This window comes from Rhipicephalus microplus, chromosome 7 (assembly GCF_043290135.1).
Source record: "Rhipicephalus microplus isolate Deutch F79 chromosome 7, USDA_Rmic, whole genome shotgun sequence".
NCBI classification, from domain to species: domain Eukaryota; kingdom Metazoa; phylum Arthropoda; class Arachnida; order Ixodida; family Ixodidae; genus Rhipicephalus; species Rhipicephalus microplus.
Window position 1 is genome coordinate 11003980 of NC_134706.1, and position 22501 is coordinate 11026480.

The window sequence follows — 22501 nt, forward strand, 5'->3', positions numbered from 1 at the left end:
GGAGAGATTTGTCACAATGCCGCCCCTTCCTTACAAAGTCAATGTGTGAGTATAGTGTACTAGAATATGGGCCCATATTCTAGTGTGATATAGACTTCACCTACCCCGACCCTCTGCTTAGGTGACTAGTAGTCTGTTTCGGGACGGTAAACACTAACAGTTATTATTAATTTGTCTTTCCCAAGTATCTACATTAAATGTGTTTGTCGAGGGTCAATGACTATCCATTATTTCGTTACCAAACACTTTCGTCCGTTCCCAGCCAAATGTGGTACCCTGGTTGTCACGACCAGTGTCGTACCCAAGAATTTGTTTCGGGGGTGTTCTTGTGTAGAATGGCCAGCTTTGGCAACTGGTGGTCTATGTGAAGGCTTGTAAATACTTTAGTATCACCCAAAAAGTCAGGGCAATAAAAACTTTCAGAGGTTGTCGAAACCCCCTCAACCTCCTTCTTGTTGCAGCCCTGCTCAGTATCCTTCCTCTCTTCTTGGATACAGTACCCTACTTTCAAGTTTCATGCTGTCTTATTGGAGAAACCTAGGAGGCTAGCGACAGCCAGAGGTGACTAATACACCATGTCGCATATTGTGCATTCTACCCCAGCAATTATTATTTTAACCTCTTCACTTCATCAGGTATTTCTTTGAGATCAACCTTAAAATGTGACGGCCTGTGTCTTGCAGAGGAGCAAAGGCACATACCATCATCACATTATCTTACCTTTATTACTTTTTTTTCATTTTTCGATAAACTTCGCTTCGAAGCACACTCTCGTGTTTTTATTCACGTTCCGTCTTTGTTGTTTCATTGTTTTTGATAAGATAACATCCTACATGGGTCTTCGGTACTCATAGAAAGTTTGCCAAACATGACCTCCTCCTGAAAAGTGAAACCTCTTGATGGCTCGAGTCTCCCGACGTCGTGCCACTGACATCATGAATCTGGCACGAGCCCCTTAATTTTGTCGCTCAATCTAACTCTCTACCTGCCTGAACTGTGTTTGCCGTCCCTTGGTAACCTTGCTAAAGTATAAGGTGTCTCCAACAGACTGCTGTGCCACAGGTATCGGCTGCAACAAATCAAGCTGACTGTACGAAAGAAATTGCTCCCCGCATTGACTGCATCAGCCAGTCAATAAGCCTTGTTGTTAAAGGCTTCTAGAAGTCTGCCAGGATCTAGCGTTTCACACTGAAATATGGAAACCCGAGTCGACACCAAATGTTGGTTTCAAATAAAGGCACGGCACCATTGAACAGATGACTGATTGCTCATGCTTAAAGTGAGTACATTCAAGTGTACAAATTATGGAGTCACTGCTATTCTTACACAGTAGAAATCAGAACCAGTGGTTAGCATGTCGTTGTTTCCAAAAAATGACGTATTAATGCACAGAAATGTGTTTCTTCTCCATTTCTTTAGATGTTGTTTTGCTGTGTGCCACACATATAGTATTAATCTAATGGTGCAACGTTTATTCATTTTACTCAGTAACGTATGCTGTCGTTTTACTAAATGCACCTATGCGTGTTGCCATCATGTAAACCCCTTCAATAGAAATTGTGCTGAGGCATGTTTCTCTTTGTCGTTTGGCCCCTTGATCGTAGCTTTATTGCTAATTGGCTAAACCTCCAACTTTGCTTCAAGTGAGATCTTTCAGGGAATTCACTGGAGCAACTCGTAGGATGTGTGGCCATTTACTTACCTATTTATTCTGCCCTCAAGGCTTTACAGCACTATGGAGAGGAAAGCCAAAAAAATAATAGAAGATAACATCATTTATTGAATTAATAGTTACATTAATAAATAAATAATTATATTAATAAGCAGTAATGGAAGATAGCATCATAACATACATTTGAAATGTAGTTAATACAGGAAATAAGGAAAATAAAAATACACGAAGGCATACCTTACAGAAAAGCGCAGTTCATACGCAGAAAACCAGAAGCATAAAAAGGATAAGTTTCTACTTCACGCAATCATGAAATGAAATCAAAGTGCCGTATTTAATACCTTTCGGAATGTGTCAGAGTTAGTATGATATTGACGAGGGCAGCTGACAGGTGATTCCAGTCGTGGCATGTTTTCGAAAGAAAAGAATCACAATATATTAATGTGTTACAACAAGGAATGAGTACTTTGTTGTTGTGATCTAAACGAGATGATATAAAAAATGCAGGCTGTATTGAATGCGATTTTGAAATTTGATTTTGAAAGCAAATTTTATGAAAAATACAGCGGCGTGCCAGCTTCCTGTGCTTTGCAAGTGGCGTAAGGTTAAATTAAGGGCGACTTTCATGGCAGACACACCGGATGGTCAATAATAATTTGATAAGATTTAATGTGCCGACCAATGTTGAACAACCTTTATTTTGTTTATTTATGTTATTTGGCCAGGTTCCCATATTAATGAGGCATATTCTAACACAGGATGAATATAAATGATAAATAGCTGTTTATGTAATGATGGTGTGAGAGGAAAGTTTCCTAGTGTGTGACTAAACATCGACACTACATAGTCTATATGATTTGACCACGATAGCGTTAATAATATTGATACCAAAGTAGTTATAAAACCTAATGTATTCAAGCTGGATATCATTCAAGGAGTACGACTAGTTAGGTGAATGTGAGTGGTTATGGGGAACTTAGCTTTACATTGAGAAGCTTTAAGTTGCGTTTTCCAGAAGTTACACCAATGCAGAATGTTACTGAGGTCATTTCGAAGGCCTCCGGAATCACTGTCGTTATTTTTGCAGAAAATAATGCAGTTATCTGCAAGAAGGCAAATATAAAAAGTGATATTATTAGCCAAATTATTAATATGAACTAAAAATAGTAGTGGGCCCTGAACCGAACCCTGTGGCGCACCGGAACTCAAGTATTTTAGAAAAGTCAGAATCATTAGCGGAAACAAACTGCGTGTGTTTAGAAAGGAATTCTTTAATCAAGCAAAACAACAAATGGTCAATGCCTGGGGATTTTAATTTCAGTAGAAGGAGCTAGTGGTTAACCTTGTCAAATGTTTTTGCAAAATCTAAGAACCTGGAGTCAGTCACCATGGCTCTGCCCAAAGTAACATACAAATGATCAGCAAATATAATTAGTTTAGTTTTGCACGAATAGAATTTAGGAAAACTGTGCTGAGATTTGTGAAGGAAGTTGCATGATTCCAAATATTTCACAATATGGGTGAAAATTACGTGTTCCATAACTTTGCGAGAAATAGTAAGTGAAATAGATCCCTCCCTCCAACACCTGGGTGTGCCAGTGAGTCTGTTTTAGGTGCACAAACTTTTCATTCCATATGACAGGAGGTACAATTGTCATTCACATTGGCTGCCTTACAGATATAGCACTGACACCATAAAAAAAGAAGTGTGGAGGGTTTTCTCAAACCAGGAACGGGTGCATTCCACCTACTTTCTTTGAAAAGCATTCCTACATCTTGGTTGATAAAAAAGCGTGTCTGGCAGCATAGCTGTTCTAGCTTTTTTTTTTACTTTTTTGCCCCGGTGTAGTGATGGCAGCTGCTCGGTAGTCAGTGCATTCTCTATTTTCAGTGAGAGCCTACAATAAAAATCAGCTATGCGCATTTACTCAATGTCAAAGTGAACTCCACCTTTTTCTCAAGTCCCAGTCATGCCTCGCATGTTGCATCGTGTTTAATCTAATGGTACGTCATACCATACATAAGCAGCAAGAGGTGTCATAATCTTCAAGTAAGGCATAATATATAAGAAGTGAAATTGTGGCACTTTTTTTTTAGTAAACTATTGCTCATTACTCCAGCATAATATATGTGTGCATGTTTCAAGAATATCTTTGGTTACGATATGTTTCTATTCCATTAACTTTCACGTCGCTTCTACCATTACACGGAATTATGGTGATGGCAATTGCCACAAACAATGCTCTGAAAATAAGGCACAGCTCTACCTCTCCCCTTATCAAGCCCATGAAAAGATTTCAAGTACTAAGTGTTTGAAGTACACGCTATGAACAGGATATTGCTATCACATTCAGCTACTAAAGGTGAAGATCAAGGGTCCCCCAATTTTTCGATGATTGGGAAGTCTCATAAAGTATGAATACTTGTCGCACTTAGCAAGTCTAAAAATAATATTAAAACATGAACATGCCAAAAGTAACTTTTTTCTGCAGCAAGAAAAAGAGCTAAATTTGATAGTAAGCTCCGATGTTTTCATGTTCTATCACTGATATAGTGGCCTACTATACCTATTCTCATGTGATCTCAATTTCTTGCAATTATGCACTGCAAGATAATCCAGTCACTTCATCTTCCTTGATTTATATGGTTTCCTCCAAAATAATTAATTTGCAGTTGAGATTTACAGCCACACAAATCCTCAACTTCATTTGAGGTCTCATGTGACTTGATTAACTCAAATTCACGACCCTCGATTCTCCTAACTTCTATCTTAATTCTCCATCACTGCTACAAACTCTAACTCTGCACCAGCCATGGTTGATTCGATTGACTGATATGTGGGGGTTTAATGTTCCAAATCTACCCTTTGATTATGAAAGACACCGTAGTGGAGGACTCCGGAAATTTCGACCACCTGGGGTTCTTTAACGTGCGCTCAAATCCGAGCACACGGGCCTACAGCCTTTTCGCCTCCATGGAAAATGCAGCCGCTGCAGCCGGGATTCGATCCCGCAACCAGCGGGTCAGGGTAATCTAGTGGTTAGAGTGCACTGTAACTCTGCACCTGCCAGGGTGATCTAGTGGTTATGGTGGTCGACTGCTAACCCAAAGCGCACGGGCTCGAATCCCAGCTGTGGCAGACACGTTTCCGAAGGAGATGAGAATGCTTGAGGGATTGAGGTGAACAATAAGGAGCCCCAGGTGGTCGAAATTTCCAGCGCCCTCCACTACCAGGTCTCTCATAATCATATCCCAGTTTATACACATTGAACGGCCAATTATTAAACTGTAACTCTGGTTATATGTACCAAAACCACAGTATTGCAAAGATAGTCGCCAGCTCCGACTCGTCCACCATGAACACAATGTCAAAACACAAGGCATAAAACACAGATGTACACTGTCGCCCTTTATGAAAGGGAACAAGCGAACGCGTGGCCGGCGCTCTGCGGCGGCTTCCTACAGCCCCTTCAACCGACAAGTGAAGAAAGCACGTTCGCTTTTGGCGTCATCTATTGCCAAGCAAGATAACAGGTCGTGGTCGGTAGACAAGCGCTGCTCGATTATGTTACCTCCCTTCGCCCGTGGTGAGCGATATCGGGCGATTACTGCAGCTTGCGGCGTGGTCGCGCACAACGTTTGATATTGGATATGTTGTCAGTGGACTACGCTGGCCGTGAGCCGAGAGGGAGTGCAATCTAGCAGCGCTTGTCTACCCGCCATGACGCATTATTTTTTTGGCAACAGATCATACTGAAAACTAACGTGTTTTCTTTTGCTGTCGTTTGATGGTGCTGTAGGCAGCCGCCGCAGAGCGCAGGCCACGCATTCGCATGTTCCCTTTCATAAAGGACGACAGTGTAGTTGAACAGTGCAAGATTGGTCTTTATCAAGCCCCCACTAAGTACGGCTGCCTCTTTGTCAGGCACATAGCCAGAACTTTTCTCAGAAAGGGCACCTCGATTTCTGATGGACACGCCCACGAAATGGGTCCTTCATCACTTTGTATGCTATGGGGAAAAAAATCTTGGAGGGGGTACAAGGCAAAGGCTCGGTGTGCCACCCCCTGGCTATGCCACTGCTCTTTATGCGTTTCCTAAATTTGGAACGATGTCTAAATTGTCGTAGTCTTCGCTGTGTTATATTGACAATATGGTTACGGGGATCTTGGAAGGATGAGCAGGATGCGTGCATATATTCTACACAGTTATAGATTCAAATAGTCAATATTACAGAGCAACACAACTGCGCACCAGCCAGCTTGTCCCATATGTTCTGCTTCCTTCAGTGGAGGTCTCGACACAACAACAAGATGAAGGAGGTCATAGACATAGGTCTGCGAACTAACTCAGACGCAGATCAAGCCGCGAGTCTGAGTGAGTCCAGATAAGTAATATTTTGGTGAGCTTGAGTCCAAGTCAGACTGGTTGAAGAAGATTGACGCGAGTGTGAGTACGGCTCAGAAAAATTTTGGCGAGTCGGAATCCGAGAGAGCCCTAAGCATAGGGTTACCACCATTTCTCGGACAAAAACAGGCCCTTCTAAGAGGGGGGTTGAGCTGCCAGGAGATTAAATTAGTATTAGACCAGACAGGCGGCAAGGCTACCTCAGCACAAAATCTCATTCATCAGTGAGTCGGAGTAAGCTCCACCATTTCTGCCGAGCTATGGTTATAATGGGGGACGACAGAATTATTTTTGATCACTTCCGAGTCCTGCAGCATTACGTTAGTTCAAAAACATGGCTGTTTATGCATTTTGCTCTCATCAAAATGCAGCTGCCATGGCTGGGAACCAAGTCTGTGTCCTCAATTTTAGCTACACTAGGCCATAGCTGCTATCACATTGGGCCTTTCAAAGTGTTTAATCTAAAAATTATTTGCCTCAACTTGGAACAGACATTTGGTAAGTCATGATATGAGAAACGTCCATGAAATTAATGCAAGACAGAGCTAAGAAGGCCGCAGAACAAGTGTATGACTATCAACTGAAGGTTTAATGGATGAAAAATGTGTGTAAGCAACAATCCTGTCCTCCTTTGTCATCAATTAGTTGTGGTTGTTTCATGCAAATAAATAATGAGAGAAGGGTAAAGGGGCGTGCAGCAACTATGAGGTTTACACACGAGTTTACACTCAAACCTGGATTGTCAAGGTTCGAATACGGGCCCACTGTAGAAGAAATGTTAACTAGAAGCACAAGTTGTTGCGCTAGTCGGTTCATGTTCAACTAGAAGCTACAGGTGTAGATATTTCGTGCAAAGAAATAACGAGAGAACGGTCAAGGGGTTACATTTCTTCGAGAGTACCCCTTTATCCTTCCCTCATATTTCTTTGCGCAAAATAGCGACAACTGTGGTTTTCCGTTGAACATGAACGGTCTGGCCCAACATGTCCTTCTAGACTCTTTTGTATAATATCACGTTCATTTGCCTTGCCACATTACATCAACTGGTGAGAAATTTTTAAGCAGCTCATGTCGATGGAGTCAATACCTTGACAAAAGGTCCCGTCTTTATCAGTCGGTGCCCAGATGAAGAGAAGCCCACTTGTCGAAACATTGACTGCTTGATAATTTCTCATCTCTTGAAGTCTCCCTCTTACACTGACTTTTTCACATTAATTAAGCAATTATACTGGCTGGCCCCCGTAATTGTTAAAGCGTGCTCAATAGCAGAGTGCAACAGAACATGGCAAAAAAGCATCAACTGTCTAGGTTTCCTCATTTTCACATGTTCTGCATCTTTCAGGCCTTGGAGCAGCTGCTTCACAAGCACGATGAGTGTGTTGCACAATTATTGCCATATCATACAGCTTAATGACATGCTTTGGCTGCAAATAACACACGCACAAAGTAAAGAAACACTCAACGACAAGCACAAGCGGCTCGTGCTTCTTAACTTTGTGTGTGTGTTATTTGCAGCCAAAGCATGTCAATAAGCAAGTAACAACTAGGCCAACAATCAGTATTGCATCATACAGCTGCTGCAAAAATGGCCCCATGCAAATTGAGCATGAACACTGTGATGAATATCATTGCCTTAAACTCAAAGCGCGTTACCGTAGTCACTCGGGCAGATACGTTACAAAAGGTAATCATTTTACCTGGCTATTTTCTCTCTAGACACTCCGAACCAACACGATAAAAATTGTTTCAGCAGAGTGCTTACGCACATCGCTTAACGCAAGATGCGCTAAGACACCGCATCAATTCCCAGTGAATACTCTCACGGGTAACGGTCGATGCTGAAAAGACTCGCACACGACACGACACAGATCGTAATTGGGGCTTAGCGTAAAGTAAACCACACGCACCCTAAAACAGCGCAACGCTAAGCTTGACTAGCTTGGCATTAGCGTTGCGCCATACGCTCTTTTAAGGGCTCCCGTACAGTGCAGAACGCTAACGCTACGCCCGCAAGCTTTGCGCACGAGTACGCCGTTCCACCCTCGTTAGGCTGGAAAACGTTCGGGCCTACCGACGCGTATTACTCAGTTAAACGACGTGTGTAATTAAGCGCGTAGTGAAGCACACAAGACTCAACAAATAAGGAATATAATGAAAACATTTATGGGAACATAATGAGTGAACAGAATGAACGCGGGCTGTACATGATGGAGGCCATCTTCGGTGGTTATGTGGCCAACACTCAGTCCTTCATCTCCCCGTCTTCCTCTTCTTCCTCGACGCCCCTGACGTAGAGGACGTTGTTGCACCTGATCAGCACCTCGCCCAGGTTGCCGGTGCAGTTGCCGTCGATGTACTCCTCGGTGTTGGCCAGCTGCAGGTTCATGTAGCCGTCCACGGAGACCAGGTAGCCCTTGTACTCCATGCCCCACTTGAGCTTCACCATGACGGGCTTGCCGGTCAGGCTGTTCAGGAACGGCTTCGGATTGAGCGGCAACGATGCCATCGCACAGGCGAGTTATCCGACAAGCAACTTGACAACGTAGTGCACACGCACAAAGAACGCCGGCACAACGCACGTCGAACGAAATGCCGGGTAGATGCTAGCTGTGGCTGGCTCGACCTTTGGCTTTACCCTGGCTTTACTTTGAAACGCCGTCGACGACTAAACAAGCTTCAAAAATTTTGCAAATAAAATACTAAATTATTTTTTACGTTTTGATAGTGCAAGAATAATTTATTTGTGTTAGAAGAACAAACTTTTTTTAAGTTTTGTTTTATGTTAACATTGCTAGTGTTGTAAACTTATTGAGTTCGTGCTGCCATCTAGCTTTTTCAATAAAGACTTACTTACAATGGCGCGATTTACAAAGTTTGTTCACAAAAATTTTGGTGTCAATCGAAAAACACTTCGTTCAACTCAGTTCCAGGTTTTCAAAAAAAGTTCACAGTAAGGTATAAGAACAGTACTTTCTCTTTCATTTTGTTTTCAGTTTCGTTCCTCCAAGAAAGGTTCCGTTCCAGAATGCCGTTTCCATTCCGGAAAAAAAAAAAAAAGTTCCGCAAAGTTTTGTAACGGTTTTTACGTGCACACTCAAACTTGAAAATTTAAGCGATAATAAAAAATAGCAGTTTATTGATAAAACGTTGCCGATAAAACTACATTTTTCGCATGATTGTATAGATCATTCTAATATATGAGGCCGAATGTTACGCGTCATGGGAGCAGGCATAATTTCAGAAACAGCACGCCATCGAGTAAGCTCTCTGATATGTGACACCGCTGTTCTGATAAAACATGATTTCGCCGAGACTGCCCTTTTTTACACACGTCCCAATAACACCGTATTATTACTAGAGAAGCCGTAGCAGAGGACTTCAGAAATTTCGACCACCTGGAGGTTTTTTTTTTTTCTATTTACATACAGTGTACAGTCGGCCAAAGCTTTAACTATTGAGCGCAGCGGCCACATTTTTGTCTTTCAGCATCATATTATGGAACGAAGTTACAAGAAATTGCTTCGCGGACATACACTTGTCCTCTTTTTTCCTTAGAGGGTCCCTGAAAAGGTTTTTTCACATTCCATTTTTTTTTTATTAGACCATTACTGGAGCGAATCATTGGCACCAGAGTTCAATCGAAACACCCATTATATTAATGGACCTACGAGTACTAAAAAAGTGCCCTTCTCCTCCGCTTCGCTTTTCACCCTCAACTGCCTTCAACTCTTCCTTCGAGCGCTCGGGACTAAGCTCCGCCTTCATGGCGCCTGCGTCACGATGTGGCGTGAGACCGCATACACGCACGGAGGAAGGAAAAGGTAAGGAGAGGCCCTGACGTCACTCGTTGTGAAGCCGCGATGAAGCCGGAAGTCGGCCATATTGAGTAGGCAAATTCTCCTCTCTTGTTTACATATGAATGCGAAGCAGAAGGCGCGACTCCCTCTCCGGCTCGGAAAGCACGTGGGCTGCGCAGCGCGTGTGTCGTGACGATCCGAAACTAATGGAACTGGGCTCATCACTCGGAGCCAGCGGGACACCTTCAGCGAAATCGCTTCGTCCGAGTAATAACAGGGAGTAACAGCTCGCCGACAACGAAGCAACTACGAAAGAACGCGCGCTAGATGCACTGACAACGGCGAGTGCTTTCACGTCATTAATTCAGCAACTGTACAGACAACACGATCGGTCGTGCGCCTTCTACGGTTGCATTCCGCCACGCGACTGACGCAGCGTCCTGCCACTGTGTCCGTGTTCCGCGTGAAACTCACCTGCGTCAGCATTCTGCGACCGTGGTGACTTTGAGCACGGTGCTAGTGACAGTTGAACGTGGTTGCTGTTACGTTGAGATTACATGCAATGCTGGTGGAGAGTGTACCAAGCGGAACAGAAAAGGCGTTTTAATACGCACATGCAAGTTGTTACTGTACACACACACAACACGAAACTACGTATGTGCACATGGTCCTCACGGCGTCTTGCTGGGCTCAACAGCGTCGTCCGTTGTCACAAGCAGGAGCACTGCTCAACCGTCACTGACCTGCAAGGCGTTCGTCGTCATTCAGCTTCGTCATGGTGCCCAACGCCATTTCGCTGAACACTAACTGCTTCATCCACCGCACGACACATGTATATGCACTTGTTCTACGCACAGTTGATACCCCGTGATGGACAAAGAGATTTGTAAATGTTGCTAAGAGTAATGTAGCAGCCAGACGAACACTGCGTAACCAATAACGCGGCGCAGAGCACAGATATAGTCCGCCACGGCTCAGCACGAGACCTGGGGAGGCACACATTCCGCCGCCAGCCGCGGCCGCTCACCGCTAGACCAGCTTCACTGCGCAACACGTAACCATAACAACGCCGCCATTGTGCCTACTGATTATGGCCGCCATGATGTCATTTCCGCCACATTTTTTACGCCCTGCGCCGGCTGGGCATGCCCTCTCCTTACCTTTTTCCTTCCTCCGTGGCATACACGTAAATCTCACCGACGATCCGATACTGGCAGTCTGCGTTGTGCGTTTCACAGCCAATCAGATCAGCTGGAAACGATGACGTCAGTGAGGCAGAGCGTGTCGCTTCATGTATGGGCGGTTGAAAACGCGTTTGGCCGAGTCGCGGCGATCTGCAGCGCAGGGAGTGATTCGCAACTTCAAAGCGTTTTAATAAATTACACAGTTTACACGGGGAGCTCAAATCGGTCTCTGAATCACCCTTTGGACTTGGTCTACCGGCCCAATGTGTTTGTAAAAATCGTCGAAACCGTTTCCTGGTCCATTTAATTCAGTCGTGTGGCAAAGATAGCTTACGATTTCACCCAATGTACACGTGACTCAAGCATTTTTGCCACAAATGGATTAGTGGCTGCCGCGGCCGAAATTTGATCTCTCGACTTGCGGGCCAGCAGTCGACCATCACAACCACTAGACCACCATGTCTGGTCTCGCACGCAGATTCCAATAGCCCCTCATGTATGAAATGAATTAGGAGTTAGGATGAAAGGGAATGTACTCTGGTCTAAGCAAGCTGGTCTCTAAGAACGGGCTCGTTAATTCGCTTTTTTTTTCTTTCCGTGTGATTGATTGATTGATTGATATGTGGGGTTTAACGTCCCAAAACCACCATATGATTGTGAGAGACGCCATAGTGGAGGGCTCCGGAAATTTCGACCACCCGGGGTTCTGTAACGTGCACCCAAATCTGAGCACACGGGCCTACAACAATTCCGCCTCCATCGGAAATGCAGCCGGGATTCGAACCCGCGACCTGTGGGTCAGCAGCCGAGTACCTTAGCCACTAGACCACCGCGGCGGGGTTTTTTCCGTGTGGCCCTCTGCTGTTCTGTAAGTATTTTGTTTGGGGCCAGTATAGTCCGTGTGAACCGGTGTCGCCAGAACAAACGCTTCCAAGATTAAAAGACCTTTCACGACTTTTCCGCTTAGGCGTTGGCGCATGTGCCGTGGCATCGGGAAATAGACGGGTTACGCGCCATTCTATCTCGAACATCTCACATGCCGTGTTACAGCACCGGCCTACCAGCATCGGCAGGAAGGTGGCGCTAAAGCAATATTCGCTCGTTGCGTCAGATGAAGCGCAAGGCACCGTACAGCCGGTACAGCCACCGAAGCAAAGAGAATGTTTGTGTGTGATTGAGACCCCCTAGCATGGAGATATGATATGACTGAGTGAGGTGCACGCAGAGGGCGTTTTGTGCGGCTCAAGCTTCCGGCGGTGCGGCGTAAATCATGGATGTGTTCGTGGCGGTCGCCCTGTTGGCTTCTGTTGTTCACAAGGGCTTCTGCCAAGGTCAGTGATAATGATTCCTTTCCGTAAACTTTTCGACACGTTTCTAAGCTACAGTGTGACGACAAACAGAGTTATCTAATTGATGTAGTAATGCCCCCCCCCCTCCCTCTAAAAATATGACACTCGTTATAACTGAGTAAAGTATTAGTACAAGGAAAGACAAACTTACGGATAGGATGGATGAAGTGCGGAAGTGCTTCAGCATTTTCCCGCATTTTCGCTTCCCCTGTCCCATGCGCTGTTCCAGATTTCACTTCAAATACTTGTCAAGACTTGGGGTTAAAGAAAGCACGGCTATTATTATCTTGAGCGCCTGTGCCCCTTTTAAAAAAGAAACGACGTGGCCCTTTTATAATGCTTCTTACGATAGAAGATCGAGGAGTTAGCATTCACAAGAGTTGCTAGGATGATCGGTGAATATTTGCGGTTGTATTGGTTCGAAACAACAAGCAAGCACGCTGGATCTACTGTATCACTGCCTAACATGTAGAGCTAACAGAACACGCTCTCGCAATGCGCCTTACGAAAAGAAAAAAAAAAAGGCAGATCACGCCTCTTGGAGATCGGCGTTATGCGAAGCACGCGAAGGAAAGGTGACTGCTAAAAACGAGTGTTAGAGCAAGTTGGCATTGTTTAACGAATTTGACCTGTGCTTACGACGTCCTCTTGGTATCTGCTTGTACTTGGTGTTTCGAGCTTTCGCGGCACATTTTTTTATTTTTTTCTTTGCTAGCGCTTCGCTTTCACTCAGGCGTACAGCCGATTTAACGCGCTTTCGTGCCGTAGCCGACAGGACCGCGCAGTGCAGCGCAACAGCAGGCGCGATCGGCGCGCAATTACCCTCCCCGTTAGTCCCTTGATTAACGGGCGTTTAAGCACAACACGCACGTCCGCGCGTTTGCTCCGCAACCGTTTATCCGTTGGTTAAACGGCTGCAGTTTGCCGAACATTGACCAATTTCGGCTTAAAATAGGGACGCTGAAGATACCAGGCAAATGTTATAACGATCTGATACAAGCAGATCAGGCCATTATCATATAGGCCCGTCGCATTACTGACGGTCCAATTTAAGCACACTAAGATCTTTCCGGCTACTCAATTTAAATCGAAAGTGTTTCGTATTGCGCAAAAGCATTCACAGAGGCTGTATAGGGGGTACGCACACAAGTCCGGCGCATGATTTTTGTATGCATATATGTGTAGGCTTTTGTTCTGAAGAAACAAATAGTTGAAAGTCGGCGCTCTTTTCTGTCTGCGGCTGCGTAAAGTATTTTATTAATTTTAAGGTCGTATAAGGCAAAAACAGGGCACGCTTCACGAAGAAACGCAAGGAACACGACGCAGGCTCTAACAAATGAAATTGCAGCTCCCACAACGGTCATGTTACAGCAGGTGTAAAAAAAAAGACCAACGAAATCAGCAAGGCTTGATAATACATGTTTCAAGCAGGGAGCGAGACGCAGCCACTGTTCCCAATGTTTCCATGGGCAGTGCACACAAGTCTTCAGTATAGCTCGGGCCCGTACCCTGTAGATTCCACTGGTGAATAGGAACGTCATCTGAAAGAGAACCCAGGTTTTTAGCATGGAATCTCGGCACAAGTCTTCAGTATAGCTCGGGCCCGTACTCTGTCGATACCACTAATGAGCGTGCTTAAAAGCGTCATCTGAAAGAGGTCCCTGGTTTTTAGCATAGATTCTCGGTCATCAAACACATCCTCGAGGCGTCTTCTGAGTAGCAGTAGACGTCACGCAGTTTTTCGCTAGAGTCCCAGTCGTTGAAGGTGGTGACTCAGTCGTACATCTCCAACCAGCTTTCTGGGTCTTCAGTCGATGATCCACGGAAAGATGGCAGCTGCCTGAGTTACTGCCTCACGCGTGTGTCATATAGGCGGTCGTCGCCGCTGTTGTGCTAACCACATGGTTTTCTGGCCTCTCGGATTGGAGGGCGCATTGCAAGCATTGTAGCCTGCGGATAGCTCGCTGTCGCGCGAGAGTTTCGGTGTATTCTTCTCGCTGTGGACCCGGTTCCGGTCTTCAAGCGGGCTTCCGGAACATCAAGAAATCAGCACCTCCACCAGGCGTCACGTGGTCATCAGTTGTGACGTTGAAGAAGGCGGCAGTTGGTGGTTTCAAGGCAAAATTTTTAATGCGAAGCCATTAGTCGCCCTTTCCTGCGTTCAGTGGCGTCGCCATCGCTATTGGCGTCCTTGTTGGGGACGTAACCAAGAGGCATAAAAAATTACTGAAAAAAAAGTGAGGATCAGATGAATTTCAACCCTGGCCTTCCGCGTGGCTGTTGAGAGTTCTACAAGAGAGCTACGTAGGCTTTCTTTCTTTTTTTTATTTCCGGTTGTCTGTCACACAGGAGTACAAAAGAAATATATTACAATATACAATAAAAATGCACAACAAAAATGGCATCCTAACCTGGCGGAAAGGGGCAACCGCCACCAAGCAATGGTGACATCTTCATTTATTTTATATCTTCATAAAAGAACACTCGTCTCACTCGATGACGAACACCATCTTCTACAACGATGGCATGCGAGAAGGACATAGACAAGCGGGCTGCTTTTATTTTCACTTCCTTGAAATAACGAGATCTGCGATACTCGACGTGCGGGAATGGCGCACGAAGCGATTTGCGATCCATGGCTTGCTCAATCTTTCGAACCGCTTACTTTGCTAGTAAGCCGAGACTCTTACCGAGTATATGGAGAATGAAAAGAGGCAAGCAGAAGAAGCCATCGCTATAGGGCTAACATGCAAATGGCTTTCATACCATGTCAGCGATTCTTTTCTTTTTAGAGAAATACGTTTTAGAAATGCTATACTCACAAAAATAACAAGTGCATTGGACATATTCAAACTATCGCACTCACTGCATCGCGTTACGAGCAAAAACACTTCACTTGATCTACGAGCTCGTGATACGACCATTCTTGCCGCTTGAACACTTCTTTATATTAGCTTTTTACAAAACGTACATGTAGTCATGGTTTTATGGCTATCCGGTAGTTCTTGTTAATAGCGGCATATATATTTTTACCATTTCAATCACCACCACTCTAAGATCTTTTTTCTAAGCGTCATATTTCAATGCATTTGCAGCATCTACTCCGTACGGCATGTCTACCTTAATGGATGAGTCTACGAGTGCTCCCGTCACTGAAAAGTCTGCGGACCTGAGATCTGTACCATGGCCAGTTGCGTGGCCTGTACCTTGGCTCTACCCACACAGCATGCAATGCGCCGTGCCATGTGCCCAAGAGTCACCATGCTATATGGCCATGCAATTCATGCAGCATACACAAAAACCGTGGTTGGTCCCTTGGCCGGAACAATCAACCGATCCGCGGCTCATGCCGTGGTATCCCACGTACCCCGAGTACCACCCTCGTGAATGGTCTCCGTCGTCGCCGAACACTACAAAGGCGAATCCCTCCCTTCATTCTCCACAGAAATCTTTATGGTTTTCTCCCGCCCACCCGGTCCAGTTTTCACACGAGCGCCTCAATTCCTCGACCATACCGTGGTCACAGCTGCAGCCAAGGTCCTTCCCTCAGTCTGTGCCTAATCCTGAGTTATGGCCAGCTTCGCAGTACAGCCCTTTTCGTGAACCTTCGCAAAACCCTTGGTCGAAGCCGTATCCTGGGCCAGGGCAGGGTTTTTGGTTGAAGCCGCATCGCGAGAATTCGCAGAGTTCTTGGCCAACGCCATATCCCAATATGTGGCTGGATCACTGGTCGAAGCACGATCTTAAGCCATGGCAAGGCCCCTGGTCGAAACCAGATTCCGAGCCATGGCAAGACCCCTGGTCGAAGCCTTATGCCTCGTCGGGGCATGGTTTTTGGTTGACACCGCAATCCGAGACATGGCAGAGTTCTTGGTCAAAACCATATCCCGATGCGTGGCAGGACGGCTGGCCAAAGCTCTATCCCGAGCCGTGGAAGGGCTGGTCGAAGCCTTATCCCGAGCCCGCACAGGGCTCCTGGTTGAAGCCATATCTCGAGCCATGGAAGCACCCTTGGTTGAAGCCGTATATGGAGCCGTGGCAGCGCCCTTGGTCGAAGCCTGATCCTGAGTCGTGGCAGGGCTCCTGGTTGAAACCAAACCTCGAGCCATTGCAGCGCCCCTGGTCGAAGCCTTATACCAAGGTGGGGCAGAACCACTGGTCAAAGCCGTATGTCGAAGGATGGCAGCACCCTTGGTCGAAGCCTAATCCTGAGCCGTGGCAGGGCTCCTGGTTGAAGCCAAACTTTGAGCCGTGGCAGCGCCCATGGTCGAAGGCAAACTATGAGCAGTGGCAGCGCCCCTGGTCGAAGCCGTTTACCGAGGTGGGGCAGAATTACTGGTCGGAGCCGTATTTCGTGAAATGGCAGGACTTCAGGTCGAAGCCGGATCCCGAGCCGTCGCGGGGCTTCTGGTTGAAGCCGTATCCCGAGCCATTGCAGGGCTCCTGGTCGAAGCCGTATCCAGAACTACGGCAGGTCCCTTGGTTGAAGGTGTATCCCGAGCCATGGCAGACGTCGAAGCCCTATCCTGAGCCGTGGCAGGACTCTTGGTCGAAGCCGTATCACGAGCCGTGGCAGGATCCCTGGTCAAGACGGGATCCCGGACCTTGGCGGAGCCCTTGGTTAAAGCAGTATCATGGGCCATGTCTGATCCTTCGGTCGCATCCGCATCTCGAACCATGGCAGATCCCCTGCTCGAAGCCATATCTCGAGCCCTTGCAGAACCCTGACACGAAGTCGTATTTTGAGTCGTGGCATAGTCCCTCGACAACTCTGCATCCCGAGTCATGGCCAAGTGCATCAAATAGTTGGTCCGGGGCATATTACGAGTCCACTACATGGTTGAAGCCACCTTCAGAATCTTTGCCAAATGTTTATTTTCAACCTTCTAAGGGACATCGACCAGCTTACAATCCATGGCCCACTTTTTCACGTCATGCGCCACCCCAGCCACAATCGCAGCAGCGGCATGTGGCCCCAGACAGCCTTTCACCGCAGCCATGGCTGGTACACTTGCCTCAACCACCAACGCAGCCCGAGCTATTACCATTGTTCGAGCGGCCATCAGAACAATGTTCCGGATTTCCCTGTCCATCTCGATGGCACCAGCAAGTTCCCGGCCCCGCTGTTCCGAAGCTTGAGCTTTCACCCGACTCGAGAGTTCGCATTTACGGAGGTGAGCACGATTAACATAATCTGTACGGTATACACTATCACAGAACTCGAAGTTGCGTTAGAGAAATTAAATACAGACAATGCAATGTGGGCAAAATCATTAGCACAAACTCACATCATTAACTGTCTTTTTTCTATTAAATGGGCCCGTAGCAATTTTTAACGACATGGCATTAAAGAGATCCTTTCGCGGAAATCCTGGTGTCAGCGTCATTGGTTTGGCGAGTGGAAGATCAGCGTTGTCAGTGAGCCGAAATTTGGGATAGATGAAAATAAATAAGTATACAGAAACGACATACGCCAGTCATTCTGTGAGTCGATGTCATGCGAAGCAGTAGGTGAGCAGTGGCCTATACCACCTCCTTTTTATTCAATTGAGTGAAGCGTTGCGACATTCACGCATTTCTTTGTGCATTTGGAGTAGTCATAGGTATACCAAGAACCGGCCCACAGCTAGAAATTTTTTGGTGCGTTGTGGGGGGGAGCACTGACTGATAACCTTGGCTATATGACGAAAGCACCCATATTGGGAAAAGTGTCTACTTGTGGAAGCAATTATTTGGTGTGGCTTGGGAAGGTTCCTAGATCTCCCCTGGCCACGGGACTGATCATGGGCTTACCAGGCATGTCGAGTACACTGAAGCCCTAAGGGACTATGGTGCGATGTAACGGTGGTACATATGCTAGAGCTGAGATGTCAATTTTTTTTTCGAAATGAACTGCACGCTATTGTGCAATGGCGTGCATATCAAAAGAAGCCGTTTTGGCTTGTTCCTCCGGGTTGAGCAACGGTTCACCATAGCCTGCGGAGCCAGGGGAGTAGCCCCGCCGCGGTTGTCTAGCGGCTAAGGTACTCGGCTGCTGAACCGCAGGTCGCGGGGTCGAATCCCAACTGCGGTGGCTGCATTTTCGATGGAGGCGAAGTGCTGTAGGCTCGTGGGCTCAGATTTAGATGCACGTTGAAGAGCCCAAAGTGGTCCTAAACTCCGGAGCCCTCCACTATATGGCATATCTCATAATCATATTGTCGCGGTACAACGCGAATAAAACACAGATACACCTTGGGACGACGAAAGCAGCGTGTCCTCAACAGCTGAGCCACAAGATCGTCTTCTTCAGCCTCGAGAGAAGCTAGAGGCCCACTACCTCGTGCCCACTAAATGCCCCATCATCGTTATCGTCCACATGTAGACACGCGTCAATATGGTGGTTTTGGGACGCTAAACTCGACATATCTGAGAGGAGGAAGGGTCATTCATAAAAGGAGATAGCGAACTCTGCAAGTTACAACCACAATAGACGCTGTCGTGATATGCCGTCATTATTTTTTCGTTAGCACGTTAAAAAACTGGTGTAGCTATGAGGTAGAATACTCGGCTGCCATGCAGCATGCCCGGGTTTGATTCTGGTTCCAATCTTCATTTTTAATCTTGGCTTCCCTCCAATTTATCCCTCACTAACTACGCTGCCGACAACTGCTCAGCACTCTCTGCGCCAAAAGCGCCATAGCGCAATCGTGCAAATATTTTTGAAAGACTGTTATCGTCCATCCTGGGTTGAACGATAACAGAGTTTAGACGTCTTTTATCCTGGGAAGTCATCTCTTAGATAATTTGTTCTGACGTTCTTCACAACGATGAAAAAGGGGGATTCGTTTTCATCAAGGTTCTGTTTTCAATGAGCGCCTATTTTGTGTCTTACCCGCGTCAAGTTTTCCACACGCTAAGCCTCATGATGAGTCTACCAGCTCTCTCTGCACACCACTTTACTTCAGTTCAAGCCAATTGGGGCCCAATCTTGGTCATGTTCAATGAAGCGCCGTTGGCCCCGTAAAATCACCGCCTTGGAAATTGACCGTTCTGACGCGGCGTTGGTAGAACAAATCGTGGTGAGAATGGTACAAGATAGTTGGTACTTTATGTGATATTCATGACCTGGTAGGCATTAAATGGTGTCTTAGAAAATCTTTGGGAAACTGAAATGCACTGTGGACTTAATTCTGTTCAACTAAAAAGCACGGAGTTCAATAGCGTTTCAGAGAATGTTTTAAAGAAAAGTTCGTGCAACTGGAAAGCCACTTTCAGTGAAGTTCGTTTAAGTAGTATTTTCTTAAAATGTAAGCTGATTCGAGTGTGATATTTACGACGTTGCTTTTTTGTGTGTGATGAATCATAAAATTGTTGAAATTTGGTGAAACTTAGCGACACATTGTCAGACCCGAAAATCTCGTGAGACCTTTTAGCGATGAAGCGCGGAAACTTGCGCAAGTTGGTAGGACATAACTGAATATACGAACAGTACAACTTAAAAGTAGTTATAGTGTAACTATGGAAGTAAATATACTGAATAAAACACTGAAAGCATAGATACTGAAAAAAATAGACTAAATATAACTGAATCTTTTTTATTTGTGTATCTTTGCTTCCGTATTTATACTGTAGCAACTTTTTTAAGTTGTGCTGTTTGTATATTCAGATACCTTCTTGCAATTTCTAAACAATGGAAACACTAATATTGGTCCCTCTAACGGCTCTAGAGTGAACGTTAGTTGACTTACCGCGACCTTACTTGAGGCATTCAGCATTTTCCCGTGGTGTGTGTTACATTTGCAGGCACGGATCTGACGAGGAACGCTGCCAAGAACCACATGACCTCCCACTACTTCCACATTACCCCGTAGAAGAACCCGAGATAGACGCGATTTCGCCTCACAGCGCGATTTGTGCCCTGGTTTTCTTTCAGTATGTCAGCGACATAAAGGCGGTGATAGAAATGACAACAATAAACTGCTGCTCAAACCGCGCGATGATCTCTGTTTTTCATTTTGACTGCAGCGCAGAAGCAGTGCCTGCTTCTTGCAAGTGAAACCTGCCACGTTTATCAACTGGGCGCTCACATACGCACGTTATACCGTGCGTCACTGTATTGTGTGGTCACGTGTAACCAAGAGCGGTTCTGGTTCTGATGTGTTTTCACTGAAAAAAAGAAACAGTTCTAAAGTAAGTAACTTTGGCTGCTTGACATTAAAGCTATTCTCTCAATGTTATATTGGTTTTATCTTAGTCGACGGAACGTTGCCTAATTACCGGTGGCTGTAGTGTTACCATCCTAATATCCTTTTTATGGCTGTTAATGCTTTCTCCGAGAACATATCAAGAGGCGTAATTACGAAATACCTTTCCTTATCTGAAAGGATATTCATTGGCCGGCTGTGTTTACAATAAGACCTCTCGGGTCCAGTAGTAGAGAGAGAGAGGGAAAAAATGACTGCGATCGACCCGCTCCCCTCGACCAAGCCGTTCATTACACTCTAAAAAAAAGAGAGTATGCGTTACTCTTTTCGGAGAGTTCTGACAGGCCATGTATACGACTCCCTTTAGAGAGGCACGGCGACTCTCTTGGTCTGGCGCGGTCTAGGAGAGTGTCCGGAACCCCCTTAGGAAGACTTTACTCTTATGCGAAGGATCACACTACCACTTTTGACTGAGTCAGATGACTCGAGCCGGTGACTGTATACGTCGGTCAAATGACACCAACCGAAGTGTCAATCGACCCTACGGCCATTTTAAGCTACTCAATTGACCCGTGGTCTACTTTTGCGCGATTACTTTTGGACTTAGTGAAGTGTTCGATTTAAATTACTCTAGTAATATTTACCGCTGTGCTCAACACCTGTATAACAAAAAGATCACGTTTAGCATTATTTTGATAAAAGTTGTCAAAGCAGCACACCATTTCCAGCAGAGTAAGTTAAAAAACACAAAGAGATGCTCTGTAGTTCCCAATGAATCAGTATAGGTATTCTTCATTTACATGCTTGTATCAGTGTATGTATTCATCACTTAGGTTCTGGTATGAGTGTAGCCAACCAAAATGTGTGACTGTGATGTGCATGGTGTCATGTCGTACATGACACCGTCATGTCGACTGCAGATATTGGCATCATGTTTCCAAATTTTTCCTTATGATTATGAACAAAGTCGTGACGGCTGTAGAAATCTAACGCATGAATTGTCATGTTGCTATTCTTATTCAGCGTGAGCATGCAGCCATGAAAAATGGTACCCGAAAAGAAGAACGTGATGTCACGATGAGAGAACGGAATCGTAGTAGGAGTTCGCAGAACCTACACAATAAGTAATTTACACAGACTTAATGAAGGCTCACAACCAAACAAATGCAGGACTGGTAAGGGATGATGTTTTTTTTTTTTATCTTTATCGCGTAAAACACAGCTTGGAAATAGCTTTGGTAAAATTGTATGTTCCTTGGTGACGAACTTGCAGTGAAAACGAATGTGAGCCTTTTTTTAAACAAACACAATTAGTTGAGGCTCTTGTGCGCGTTAGTGCCACTTACCCCTCTCTCTCTCTCTCTCTCTCTCTCTCTCTCTCTCTCTCTTTTTTTTTTTTTTTTTTTTTTACATCATCTTGTCCAAGCAGAGGAAATCTAGGACCCACTGCCACGTTGACAGGGCGAATGCCGCTGTTGATCTTCCGATCATTATGGTGGTGAGGCGCCAGACAAAAGCGATGTCTTCGTTTTCCCGACTGTGGCCGTCAACTAGAGTGTATGAAGAGGCTGGAGAGATAGATGATCCAGGATCCCGGGAATAACCAACACACAAACACTCAGAGATTGAAACAAGTATTTTGTTTTCAATTATCGCAGCGATGACGAATTTCCACGAAAAAGATGTTGACGGACCCTTAAGTTTCAACTTTGACAGTTGAATTCTTCATCCAGCGAGGCTGTGCATTCGGAAGCTTCACTCACACGCCAAGACCTCAAATGAACGCCGCACACGTGTAAAAGAACAAATATCAGGCAGTTCCGCCTCAAAGGGAAGCTGTGGCGCATTGATTCGCCTGTATGCGAAGTCGTTATTTGCGTATATCGAAGGTGCTTCGGTCGTTTTTT

At 45.6% G+C, this 22501-nt stretch overlaps 2 protein-coding genes across 2 annotated transcripts; one reads left to right on the plus strand and one right to left on the minus strand.

Annotated features, from left to right (window-relative positions):
• Window positions 1-8218: 8218 nt before the first annotated feature.
• LOC119180030 (small ribonucleoprotein particle protein SmF) lies at window positions 8219-8709 on the minus strand. Its single transcript, XM_037431163.2, has one exon. The coding sequence runs from the start codon at window positions 8582-8584 to the stop codon at window positions 8321-8323; it is 264 nt and encodes an 87-aa protein (XP_037287060.1). The 5' UTR covers window positions 8585-8709; the 3' UTR covers window positions 8219-8320.
• Window positions 8710-12096: 3387 nt separating this feature from the next.
• LOC119179418 (uncharacterized) lies at window positions 12097-20384 on the plus strand. Its single transcript, XM_037430484.2, has 3 exons — window positions 12097-12390; window positions 15504-17582; window positions 20194-20384. Exons 1-3 carry the CDS (start codon window positions 12330-12332, stop codon window positions 20259-20261), a joined length of 2208 nt encoding a protein of 735 aa, XP_037286381.2. The 5' UTR covers window positions 12097-12329; the 3' UTR covers window positions 20262-20384.
• The last annotated feature ends 2117 nt before the right edge of the window (window positions 20385-22501 follow it).

Bases quoted from the DNA above. Each gene is read 5' to 3' on its own strand.
- LOC119180030 (XM_037431163.2), bottom strand. From the start codon at position 8,584: ATGGCATCGTTGCCGCTCAATCCGAAGCCGTTCCTGAACAGCCTGACC.
- LOC119179418 (XM_037430484.2), top strand. From the start codon at position 12,330: ATGGATGTGTTCGTGGCGGTCGCCCTGTTGGCTTCTGTTGTTCACAAG. The intron at 12,391-15,503 runs GTCAGTGATAAT...ATGCATTTGCAG, and splicing joins TCACAAGGGCTTCTGCCAAG to CATCTACTCCGTACGGCATG. The intron at 17,583-20,193 runs GTGAGCACGATT...TTACATTTGCAG, and splicing joins GAGAGTTCGCATTTACGGAG to GCACGGATCTGACGAGGAAC.